Source organism: Manacus candei, unplaced genomic scaffold, assembly GCF_025592945.1.
Source record: "Manacus candei isolate 608988 ecotype Guabito, Panama unplaced genomic scaffold, ASM2559294v1 h1tg000050l, whole genome shotgun sequence".
Classification (NCBI taxonomy): Eukaryota; Metazoa; Chordata; class Aves; order Passeriformes; family Pipridae; genus Manacus; species Manacus candei.
Window position 1 is genome coordinate 30,685,157 of NW_026138098.1, and position 13,469 is coordinate 30,698,625.

Sequence of the window (13,469 nt, forward strand, 5' to 3'; positions counted from 1 at the left end):
AGAGAGAAACAGTAAGCCTGGAATCACACAGAGGCTCCTGAACTGAACAATGAGCAATGCAGTGCCTACTGAATTTTTCAGATCATAGTTTGCTGAAGGGTTTTCTGCAGCTAAGACAAATCTACAGCAGAGAAAAACCAGGCTCTGTGATCTCAGTCAGATATTTCCCTAACAAAAGAAAGTTGCTAATAACAGACTGTTACGGTTCAGTTCTGTAAAACAGCCCACTGCTAGGAAAAAAGAGAAACACTGAAACACCTTATTTTTGTAACATAATCCCAAAAATGGATGTTTGACAAGCCAAACATGTGACACAGTCCCAACACAAAGAAAAAAAATCTGCCGGCACACACATCCCTTTTAAGTACATGTATGTAAGACTACTAAACTATTATGCTGTTAAACCTATGAGAAAGCTCAGCATTTAAACTCGTATCATGGTTACAAACTATTTTCAACTCACAGACAGTTTGCATATCACGGTAACACAAGTGGGAAATGAATGCACACCTTCTGCATCATCACTGCAATCAACTAATACCCAGTTAAACATTCAATTGCTTTGCAAACCCCACAGCCATGGTCACAAATGCTATTTTACAATGTTAACAAATTACTCTGACAGCTACCAAGTTACACGCAAGAACAAGCTTTGATACTTCAATTGCAAGGTAAGAAAATTAAAACAAAAGAATCCCTGTCAGAATTTGGCACAGATCTAGATACCTTTTTCTTCCGATCCCGGGATCTTTTCCTGTGTTTTCTTTTTTTCTCAGTTTCTTCCTCAGCATTTATCTCTAAATCCCTGTTTTTCTTTAACTGTGATGCTGCATGAGCCATAATGCATTAAAAATCCTTTACAACAATGCTCCCTTGTAAAAGGTGATTTCCTCGGGCACCTTTAGTCAGCCCTTACAGCAAATGTTCCAGTGATTGGAAAGAAATCTGTGACCAGAGCCAGGAACACATTCAGGATTCAGAGATCTCGCAGAAGAAGCTTGCAGTCACTACAAAAATACATAGTTGCAGATTTCTTCCTGTACCTTTCTGCACCTGAGCCTTTATAAAACAGTGCAGCCATCGTAATGCATTTAACGTAATGAAAAAGACAGCTGGGACAGAGAAAGCTGTATTATGGCTGTATCCCCTGCCACCAGCTGGAAGTGTCTAAGTGACTCCACTGAAGGGGGAATGCTGAAAAGGACAGCTTTCTATTAAAAAGAATTCCAGAACAATAACATATGCTGCATTGTTTTTTCTTCACTAATCTTCAAGCATGTTTTAAAAACCTATTTAAAAAATGCAGTGTTAATGATGTACATTTCTCAGCTAGTTTTCTATAGTAAGCCATTTAACCTATAATGAAATGGAGCAGCTCCTACTTTAGGTTAACTGCTGATGGTGACAAAAAAAAATAAAATAAAAATTTCTTTTTACCATGGAGACTCTGACTGCATTATGTAGAAAACAATGCATGCATTGCCATATCTTAACAGTGTGTCCTTTATCCCATTTTTCAATTCCAATACATTTTGTGGAGAGGATTACAGAAAGCCCTGTTGTCTTTTTTCTTTTTTTTTTTTTTTTTTAAAACATACTTATTACAACACATCATACAGACAGAAAGATGCGATCACACTAGTGTGTGAAACAGGCATTTATTTCATGGGAGATTTTCTGGCACCATCCTTTTACGTGGTCAGAAAGGGAAATCGGCACTATTTCCATGTAGTTGGAAATGTACTTTTAGGCTTTTATGTCAAGGTTTGCTTCAATCATCTTACTATTTTTGCCACCTGAGTCCTCAATGACTGCAGCTTTTGAATATTCATTATGGGAGGTAAAATAGCAGCAGTATTAAGGCCTGCAGGAAGATATTTTACTAGGATGAACACAGAGCAAGCATCTAGTAAATAAGGAACCATATTTTTCTGTACAAATATGAACAAGCAGCAGCTTGCCTTGAGACTGCTGTTTTTAACCTTTCCCAGTATTCCAAGTAGCATACTTTGCAATAATGAAGATTAGCATTTTAAAGCAGTCTGATTTCTCTCAGATAAGAATCAAAAGTCTCTCCAAATGAAACCAGTGTATTTTACATGGTACTAGTATTCCTTTCCAGCAGGAAAAAAAACCAGAATTTGTTGTAAAAATTAAGTTAAACATAAATTTGAAGTGCAATTAGACAAATCTTCAGAGCATAGCATAAAATCCAGAGAGGTCTGACAAGGTTGTAAATATTGTTTTCCTCAACTTGAGACATTTTTTGAATTCCAGTTGCTGAGGTCCAGTAAATGACATGCATCCATTGCTTTAGTTTTCACATAACATGGTTAAAAGTAAAATAACCTTTTAAATCTCCAAAACAGAAACTACTTTGAGCACATTGTAAATTGTCCAAAAGGCAGCACATAGTGCACTATTTGTGTACTGTTCACAGGCTAACAAACTAGGTTTAAAAAGTTGTTTATTTTGGAGTGACTTTTAAGAAGTGGTCGAGGATGGAGACCACAGTTATGTGACCTTAGGGATTTTATTTCCTGATGCAGTCAAATCACAGGTTCACGTGTATATGCAAAACTCCTGGTACCTATACACCACCATGTACCTTCTCCCTACTCCTCCTCCACAACTGAAAGACCACTGGAACCTCATATAATGTTGCCACTGGAAAGTTGTGGAAAGAGGAATGTTGCACTTGGGCAATGCCTGGTTTTGAACCAGAATCAGTAAATTCCCACTTCTCTATGGGCTACAGAAGCTTGAATAAACATATTTCTATTTTTAAAGATGCAAAGACTTAAACCCCAAGGATGCCCAGAGCATGTTTTCAGCTGTAAGGTATAACTCCAAGCTGTCAAAGGCTACATTCAGGCAGGTATCTGGATTTTGGCCTGGCTCTCCAATGAAGCACAAGGCAGCAGTGAGAAGACTAGAGAAGGGAACTGGCAAGGCTGCTGGTTTAAGGGGGCTGCAGAAGGTCTCTCAAGAAGGCTGGTGGAGAAACCATAAAGTTTCGGCGGGAAATGGAAAACTGCCTTGTGCCTATTTAACAAAAAAAAAAAAAAGGCAGAGAAAAAGCACCCAAGGCTTCACTTTCTAGCTTACGAGCTTTCTGCATGACCTTGGCAGTTATCCTCTCAGAACCTTGGGTCCTTCTCTATAAAATAAAGTTGACATTAGTTCCCCTGTCTGACAGAACACAGTTATTAGCTGGGAAGTGCATAGAAAATACAGCAGAACCAGAACTGAAAATGGATTCAACAAAATTCAAAAGAGTTGGATCCCTCTTATTCCCAGTACATTTCCATCTGGATTTGAAAGACTCATGAGCCTTTGCCTTAGGAAGCCAACTTCTTATTCAAGCCACGGCTGGAGTGAATGCTGCTGTCATTCACTGCTTGCTTGCTAATCCTGTGACGTCCCATAAACCTTTTAACCATACTAGCCTGTAATTAATGCCTAAATAACCTCATTAAATGAAAATACAAATAATGCATTATAAAGTGTTAGGTGTTTAAAATACTTGAAGTGTACTTTTAAAACTGTTGGCACAGAGAGTAACATGCACATCTGCAGCTTAAAAAAGCCCAAACGCCACCTTAAGCACAGGTCCTGTTCTATGCAGGTGGAAAGCAGCCCAAGCTTTTATTAATGAGAATAATACTAAGAAATGAGGACAATAAGTGAACTCACCCAATCCCTTGAGATATGCATAAGTTGAAGGATTTTATCTGTCAGCCAAGACTGCTTCATCCCAAGTATCTTCTAAGCTAATTAACCAATTGGACGTAACATGTAGATGTTTTTATCATGTGGATTACAAATGCTGCTTGAACTACAGAATCCAAACCCCCAATTAGATTTCAGAAAGCAAAAATGCCTTTTCGAGCTAGGATTTTGAGAAATTTGGGGTTAGCTAGTAAAGTAATGATCAAAAAAAAAAGATCCCTTATAGTTGGAGAGATACTAAGTAGGGAGATTTTGTGTAGCTTGAAGCCTAGAACAGTCTTAAACAGAAAAGAGGTCACAAAAGAAGTGTGAGTAAAAGATTCAGATTCCTGTGGAAAAGAGACTGTATATGTACAACTTCTGCTTTTGGGGAAATGGTGAACTGGCACCATTGACTGGAAGGTGATATGGCACTACCAGATGAAAGTTGGATGAAGTGTGAAGGTTTTCATGCCAGATATGTCATAACTCGCTTCAAGGGAATTAGGTACTGGAAATCTTCATTATGTGCTTCTTTTCAGACTTCAGTAAAATAATTAAGCTATTTGATTTCACCCTTAATTACAAAGTTAATGAAATGCCAATGAGTGTTTCAGCACAATCCATAGGGTCCTGATAAAGAATGATAAACTGTATCTTACTTGAACAATGGGAAATTTACACTTTCTGTTAGCACAAGGATAATGTCTGCTTAGCTTCATCTACTCACAAAGTCGTAATAATAATGGCTGGGAAGTGATTTTATCAACTTGAAAGTCAAGTATGTAATTTGGTTTAGTTTTAGCTGCTAGTCCCACTGTTACAACTAGATTCAAGAGACTGCAGAACAGCATTGGCACAAAACACTGAGACACATTCAGAAAAAACACAAGAAGTTATAGTGGGAAAAGGTGTTCACAATCTAATTACTGGTGTTAATTCATCAACTGGTCAGCAGCTTATAGAGCAAGGATAGTACCATCACTCTTACAGTTCTTTTAAACAATTATACAGTACAAAAAAAAAAAAAGAGAGAGACAATTGTGAAAACACTGGTTTACTAAGAATACGCCAAAAAATAGATCTGTGAAAATCTAAGTATTTTTAGGGAAGATGGAACACCATAGAAATATTCAATATTTACACTTCTTGGATCACAATGGATCAAAAAAAAAAGGCTTATAACCACACACAGTGCTAGAAGGTCAGTATGACAACTTTTACTGGTAAACAAAGTATGTTACATTTTTCTACAGGTGAAAAGAGAGTTATAGGTAGAATAGAAATAGCGAGTAAAGGAAAGTAAAACACATGGAGGAAAATAAACCCAATTCTGATTAGGGCACTCTTAAATTCCTAATTTCTGAGTTATCTGATACAAAACAAATTATAATAGGGGGAAGGGAGATTTTCTGACGCTATAGCCCTGCTTGAGATTATTTTCTTGAGAAAAGCAGTGGAAATGGGAAGAAAACAAAAGAAGAAGAATAAGATGTACTAAAAGTAAGGGCAATATTGATTAACCAATTCATGAAAATAACATTTTGGGAGAAGCAGAAGAAATAAGAGTTCTGATTTTAAAAAATTCTTTGTGAAAATCAGTTAACCACAAAAGAACCTTTATAATGGGTCTCACGAGATTCATCTGCTCACGTGTTAGACTAACAGGGCTTGTGTCTCAAAAACAAACAAACAAAACCAAACAAAATTAAAAGCTTATTTAGCATCATATTACTTTTATCTTCTGTTCACATATCTAATGTCCAGGATAGGATGGACCTATCTCCAAACACACAGAAAAATCAAGTTCACTAACTAGCAAATGAATGGAAAATAAGAAAAGTCAAGTCTGGTTTCGCTCTTCCAGTTTGTTGCATAAAGTTCCCCCTGCTCTTCTAGCAGAATTATGTTTTGGCAATAAGAGAATCACAGAATATGTTGAGTTGGAAAGGACCCACAAGGATCATCAAGTCCAATTCCTAGCCCTACACAGGACTATCCCCAAGAGTCACACCATGTGCCTGAGAGCATCATACAAACAATTCTTGAGCTCTGTCAGGCTTGGTGCTGTGGACCACTTCTCTGGGGAGCCTGTTCCAGTGCCCAACCACCCTTTGGGTGAAGAACCTTTTTCTAATATCCAGCCTAAACCTTTCCTGACACAACTTCAGGCCATTCCTAAGGTTCTGACACTGGTCACCACAGAGAAGAGATCAGTGCCTGCCCCTCCTCTTCTTAAATGATCCTTCTTAAATTTCCCACTGAAAATTTAAATAGAAATGGTAACAACTGTAAAAGTAAAATAAATACATAAATAAATAACACCAAACAAAACTTCAAGCGAAACAAACCACCACTACAATAAAAACTGAAACTAAACCAACCCACCCCAAAAAAACTCTCAAACCCTCCCCAAAACACCCACACAGAAAACAGTCACAGAATATGCTTTTTACTAAACACTCCAGACACATCACCTGCTTTCTGAGCCCAGACAAGCTCAAAGCAGCAGTAACATTTGAGCTTGAAGAATTAAGTGCAAAATTATTGTTCCTCTGTGCATAGATGGCTCCGTTTGGTTCAGCTGATGAAGTTACTTCCTCCTGGTTCAACTGATGAAGTTACTCCTCCTGCCGACCAGCACACTCAGAATACGAGAATGGTTGACATGTCTGTGAATTTTAACTTCAAGTCTGAGGTATGACTTTTAAAGAAAACAACTACAGGTTTTCGTTTGCCCTTAAGACTTGCACTGTAAATCAGGACAGTTCAAAAGCTGACTCAAGGCTCACTCAAACCACAGCTTCACGGGCAGGAAAAACAGGTCAATAAATCTTCAACTGTCCCAGGCCACCATGTAGCCCCAATAAATCATTCTGCAAACAAACTGGGAGAGGGAAACAACGTCCTCATGCATCAGCAAAGAGAAAGTGTGACTACAGAAGACTGAAGATCACCCAAGACCGGGGGATTACCAATCTTGACTTTCAAAACAGGGTAATTTTGTTTGAGGCCTATACAGAAACAAGGAGCTCAAAGTGACAAATTAATATCAACTGTTCCGTGAGGACGGTATAAAGGGTTTCATCTCTGACTCATAACAAACTGAGAAAAAGGTACTGCTGTATCTTATTTATAGAGGCACACTAATTGGAAGATAAATTTTGCGTGGGTTTGTGGATGGGATTGCTGAGCAGCCCAGGAAATATATCTGATGCAAGGAACACTGGTAAGAGTAAGATATATAACCTCTAAATTGTTGCTGAGCAAACACAGCAAAACTTTCTTCCTATTCTTCCTTCGCCAAGAAGAATATTGCTAAAACCCGTCATTTACTGGGAAACACTAAAATTATACAAGCATGCACTTTTAGAAAAGGTTTTTCCACCTTTTTCCCTGCAATTCAAATACTAGACTACAACCAGGACTGAAACTGAGTATCAGTGATACAGAGTATCAGTGCCTTAAGGATGCTGACAAAGATCAGGGAAATGGCAGTAAACTGATTTCAAACGTCTTAAGGGGTAGCAGTTATATCCCAGATTGACACTAGATCCCAATTAGTGACATATTTTTCAACCCTTAATTGGAACTACTCAACTGTGTTCTGAAACATTCAGTATATTAACTTTCCTCAGATTCCTACTCCCATAGTTTCTCTCTGCTTACTCTGCCATGCTCTCCTGGCTCCTGCAAGCCCCAGGACAACAGGATGACAAGGAGGTCAATGGACCAGGAGGTGCTACATGGCACCAAACTGAGTTTTGATCTGGACATTTTGTTAGGTGCAAATTACACCAACACAGACAGGAAAAACTACCCCTGCATGTAGGATTAAGTGCAAAAGTAGAATTTGTATCAGTTTTACACTCCCACACACAACTTAAACGCTGTCTATAATATGATGGGAGGATCTATCCCGTCCTGGTGAGCTTCAAAAAAAGAAATGCAAAAGGCCATTCATCAGGATTTTATGGTTCAGCTACAGACCTCACCCTGAGTACTCAATTAATCACTGCTGCATCTGTTAACTTCCTCTCCAACATGAAAGCACTTGACAATTTGCTAAACCATCCCGTGAATATTGAGCCTGTGGTGGGGTTTCCTCCAACATAAGAGAAGCAGATATCATGGAGGTGGCTGTCAGAAGCACCTCTGCCAGGTCATCCAGTCTCCAAACAGATACAAGAGGAGTTATTCCCTGCTCATCTCAGATGGAAAACTCCCCGTCTCAGAGTGGTTTAAAAATAACCCAAAACAGCAGCAGAAAATGTCTTTGTGGTATTTAAAGTTTCTCGGCATCAAGTCCCCGCCTGCTGTCCCTTTTTTGGAGCAGTAGCAGTCTCACAATAATAAAAGCTACATAAAAAGCTCTACCACTGCAGAACTGCAAAGGTGCCAGGAAGTGAATGTGCTTAAGCAAATGAAACTGCCAAACAAAGAGTGGGGTGGCACCAACAGTCACAAACACATGCAACACCTCTGCCTGCAGTTAGTAGATCACCTTCCAGTACCCTTTAATTAGTTCTTTGGGGGGTTTTTTTAGGTTTAAGCCAAACATATACTTAAGGCTAAAAGAAATTCTGACCAAGTGAGCCTTCACATCAATGACTGCACAATGCACATCCAAGTGCAGTAGGCCTCTCTGCCTTAGGAAGATATTGTGATTGTGAAAATATTATTTAACCTTCCCCGCCATGACATAGTCACAAAAGGAGATGTACTTATAATTTTGGACAAAGGCAGCACTTTGTCACCTTATGAAACAGGCTATTTTCCCTGCCCACCTCCAACAGGAGGGAGCTGCACTAAGTGACCCAGTGCCTCTATATTTTTCCTGCTCTGCACATCAGGAGCAGCTTACTTGTTTTATTTTGAAATAAAAAGTTGTTGAATAAGGGTGTAACAAAGGACCCACCTTCAAAGGTAACAAGAAAGGCTCTCTTTGAAGATGTTTCCAGCATTTCCCAGTTGCCCCAAGACTTTCAACTGTATAATTTTTTGCTCGATTTCTGTGGTGCAAGAATGCAGAAATTATAAGAAAGGAATTAATAATGGTTCCTTTACTTGTTTGAATGTTAGGTGGGTCTTCTTAATTTTTAATTTCCCTGAACTACTGCATATGTAAAAAATCTACCACTAACATTCTATATGTCTACAGCAGATACATGTGAGCCAAAAAAAGAGCTGCACTTTCAGTTCCTTCCCTGTTCACTGCCACACTTGCGTGCTAGACCAAGGTTCCCTCAACATGTGCAGAGGACATATTTACTCACTCTGACTTTAATTGCAGACTTCCCATTTCAGCCAAACTCAGTGCAGAACTTTCAGTGAAGACACTAGTTCCTACCAGTATACACAAAATTTATTAAGTTTTAAGGAAACATTTAAAACAAAAATACAAAAGCAAAAAAAGACATCTCTAACCAACTCTAGCATAAGAAACTCATTTAATTAGATTCCTTAATTATTCAGTATTCTTTTTCTTACATTGCAATGACCATCTTTGCCTCATTCCCAAAGGATCCTCTCCATAATTAAGTCAAGGAATCACTAAAACCTCAACATGCTGCCCAAGTAAGATTTCAGCGCTTTAAGTGTTTTGCACATTCTGTGCAGCAGTAAGTTGACTTTCATATGAAAAAAATGCAAAAAACCAGAATCATCAGCAATCAATAACAAAAAGCAGAAGAATATCCAATGCATATTTTTCAGGTGACCTTTTTCTGACTTGCTCGTAAGTAAATTCTTACACCAGTCATAAAACCTACAAGTTTACATTTAAAACAACGGCATGTGAAAATCCTCGTTCTTCTGAAAACAAGCACTAATATAAAAAAAATCCTCACGGTAATTTTAGAAACACAGATTTACATTTTTACCTGAAAAAAAAAAAAAGGAAAAAAAGAAAAAAGAAAACCAACAAGAAAATCCCAAATCAAACAACCAAGTCCAGCTATTAGTATTTTGGTGCTAAAATCCTGCTGGAACAAACCCTTGGAGGAGGGAACTAGCCAAAGACTTGTCAAAAGCAAAAAAAAATATTCACTGCTACTACAAAAAGTCAGAAATGTTTTGCTTATTCATAAATTTCACATAAAGCTATTAATGTTCACAGGAGGCCAAGTTCTTTTTTGGCCAGGCAAGAGTAAGATAGCAAATGAAAAAACCCACTTACCTGTATAATAGTTATAATTATCACAGAATAGGTGCATTGATGTGATGCCTGAAAACCCAGGTAATATTAGTGCCCTATTCAGAACAACATAGTGAGAGGCAATTCCTGTCCAGATCTGTTTGTAAGGTGAACACACAGTATAGAGGGAGGGAGAGGGAATGTATTCCCTCTGCTTTAGAGAGCGTAACTGCAAAGTGGAGAGGATGAAGTTAGAGGGGGAGTTGTTTTGTTTGCTTGGCAAACTGAACATAGGCTAACAGAAGGCAAATATCATACTGGGGACGTAAAAACAAAAGTAATGGCCTTGAAGACAGGGAAAAGAAATCTCTCTCTCTCCTACACAGCGCTGCCCGAGTCTCATCTAGAACACTGTGTCCTATTTCAGGCATTAAATTTCTAGGAAAAAATTGTCAGCTGGAGCTATGAAGAACTCATTGCTTTAACTCTGAAATCCCTCTTCTTCAGAAAACAGTGCTGAATGCTTCTCTGAATGTGTTGTTGGTAATAAACAGCTTTGGACATGCATGTTCACACACACTTAACAAAGACTAATACCAGTCACTGCAGTCCTGTCCATTTGCCTGCTTCCCCCTGCCAGTCCCCTCGGTTTTTCATTTTTCTCCCCAAAATAGGCAAATCCACATGACTGGAAGCAAACCTGGATAAAAACTAAAGATTCCTCTTTTTTTTTTTTTTTTTTCAAATTTCTGTCCTTGTGATTTCTTTTATTTTAAACTGGTTTGGGTGGGGTCGGTGCTGGGAAGGAAGAAGGTTGCATGGAAGTTCTGTTCAGGGATAAAGGCATTGTTCTTCTCTTAAAGATAGAATATATTCTACCTAAAATATTTAATGAACCTAAAACTTAAAAAAAATCAATACTACACAGAGCAGAAGAGAACATAGAAGAACTATCACACCAGAACAGCTTCAAAGGTAGTAAAAAAAGCACATAACCACAAGGTGAATTCCATGCAGTTCATGCTAGGACACTAGAATTACATAACCTTAAGATAAAATTCCAGCCACTATAGTTGTTTTGGGTTGGGTTTTTTGGGGGGTTTTTTCTTGGTGTTTTTTTGGGTGGTGGGAGTGGGTTTGAGACTTCCTGGAAAATAGGCAGGATACCAAAAGGTTGTTGAAGAGCAAATTAGTACTAAACTTGAAAGAACAGGGTGGGGAAAGAAAACCTGAAAAAACCCTGACATACCAAAACTGTACACTGGTTCAGTTAACTTCCAGTCCTAGAGAACTCCTGTGTCAAAGAATCTGTCATCACCTGAAGATAATGGGATGAACTGCAATCACTCTGGATTTGTCAAGAGGAAACTGCATAAAATTAATTGAATTCTTTTTCACAGAAGAGTGACAGGTGTTGAAGACTGGAGAAAAGCAATGCTTGTACCTGACATTCTCATAAGCAAGGTAAGGGACATGTGTTGATGAAAAGATTGTTAGATTAATCCAAGAGGGATGTGGTAACTGAACTCAGGAACAAGATATTAACATTCGTTTTCAAAAAGGATGGATGCTCTGAAAGAGTCTGAACTAGATTTGCTTCTCCTCAATGTTTTATTAATGATTTGGGCAGTAGAAGTTTGTTACCAATGCAAACATGAAACTACAAGAACCACGTGCATGCTAGAGAGAGAAAATCGACACCAAAATGGTAAGTAGGACTGGAGGAACAGATTGGGGGAAAAGCCAATCCGAACAGAAGAATTTCACTGAGAATGATAAGGGGGGGAAAAAATTTTCCCAGGCTAGAGAACAAGTAAGGACTGCTCTTTAGCAAAGTCTGGACGGTATAAAACCTTGCAGGACAAAAGACAAACAGCAGGGTAGAGTGCAGATGTACAGCCTGCACAATGAAATCATCTTTCTCTTCTATTTAGTATTTGCAAAACTGCAGGTATACTGTGACTGACTTCTGCTATTCTGCTGCCAGAAAGATGTGAATATTTGGAAAACAAGAGCAATCAAAAGTCTGTAAAACACATCCTCATTTAGCCTAAAGAGAAGATGACTGATGGAACATGGCGACAGTCCTTAAGTCCATCAAAGCCTGACAAAATGCAGAAGAAGATAGTCTGTTCTCCACTATTACTATGGATAGTAATAGGAGTAGAAAGTTTAAATTGCAGTAACCGGATTTGGGTAAGATACTATGAAAATTTTTAGCAATAAGGAAAGTCTGCAACAGCATGCAAGGGAAACTCAGCAACTTCATCACTGACCTTCATGAAAGACATACAGGATCCATATTACTACAAAAGCTCATGGAAGTCAGCAGGACTCTACAAAAGCAAGGACATGTGTGCGCACAGCTTCTTTGAAGAAGGCAAGTGCTGAACACTATGAAAATGATTCATATAATATGTCCCCAGCTGGGAAATCAATTAGACAACCTGTACCCAACCACCCTCTGGGTGAAGAACTTTTTCCTAATATCCAACCTAAACCTACCCTGACACAACTTCAGGCCATTGAAGAGGTCAGTGCCTGCCCCTCCTCTTCCCCCCACGAAGAAGTTGTAACTGCAACAAGGTCTCCCCTCAGTCTCCTCTTCTTCAGCTGAAGAGATCAAGTGCCCTCAGCTGCTCCTCACACGGCTTCCCCTCAAGGCCCTTCACCATCTTCATTGCCCTCCTTTGGACACTCTCTAATGGCTTAAGGTCTTTCTCATATTGCAGTGATCAAAAATATCCCCAATATTCCAGGTGAAGCCACTCCAGTGCAGAGCAGAGCAGCAGAGCACTGCTTTCCACCATCTTATTCCCCAGTCTGTCTGTACATCCAGGGTTGGCCCATCCCAGGTGCAAAAACTGGCACTTCCCCTTGTTGAGCTTCCTCTGGTTGGTGATTGCCCAGTTCTCTGATCTGTCCAGATCTCTCTGCAGGGCCTCCCTGCCCTCGAGGGAGTCAACAGCTCCTCCCAGTTTTGTGCTGTCTGCAAACTTGCTCAGTGTCCCTTCCAGTCCTGCATCCAAGTCATTTATGAAGATGTTGAAGAGCACAGGGCCCAAGATGCAGTCCTGTGGAACTCCACTAGAGGCACTGGAACAGGCTCCCCAGGGCAGTGGTCACAGCAACAAGCCTAACAGAGCTCAAGAAGCGTTTGGACAATGCTATCAGAGACATGGTGTGATTATTGGGTATGGTCCTATCTAGGGCTAAGGGTTGGACTTGATGATCCTTATGGGTCCTTTCCAACTTAGCATATTTTGTGACACTTAAAAAAGAAAACAAACAAACAAACAAAAAACCCACACCACCAAAAATCCAAACCAACCAACCAAACACCCTCCTAAAAAACAACAACCAACAAAACCAACAACCAAAAGAAAGAACCCTAAAAACCCACAAAGCCAAACCAAACCAAACACAAAAGCAGCCCTGAGTCTGTCTTGTAGGTCAGATAGCCCCCTAAACAGCACTCTGAATCAAAACAACTTTGTCTCCTAAACACATGATCTACCTATTGAAACTTAACACATACATGAGCATTAGAATTCTGATTCATAAGTTATTGTCTAAAACATAAAAATACCAACTACATTGTCAAATGTATACGTTTGAAGAA

The 13,469-nt window shown here is 39.1% G+C and overlaps 1 protein-coding gene across 2 annotated transcripts in view; it reads right to left on the reverse strand.

The window, feature by feature from the left end:
• Window positions 1–1,993, reverse strand: part of ANK3 (ankyrin 3) — a 205,971-nt gene extending 203,978 nt beyond the window's left edge. The window contains exon 1 of one of the 2 annotated variants that reach the window (XM_051800208.1): window positions 727–1,993. In XM_051800208.1, coding sequence (XP_051656168.1) covers window positions 727–840 — 114 coding nt within the window. In that variant the 5' untranslated portion in view covers window positions 841–1,993. The remainder of the gene's footprint in view (window positions 1–726) is intronic. The other variant, XM_051800209.1, reaches the window with a different exon arrangement.
• Between the last annotated feature and the right edge of the window lie 11,476 nt (window positions 1,994–13,469).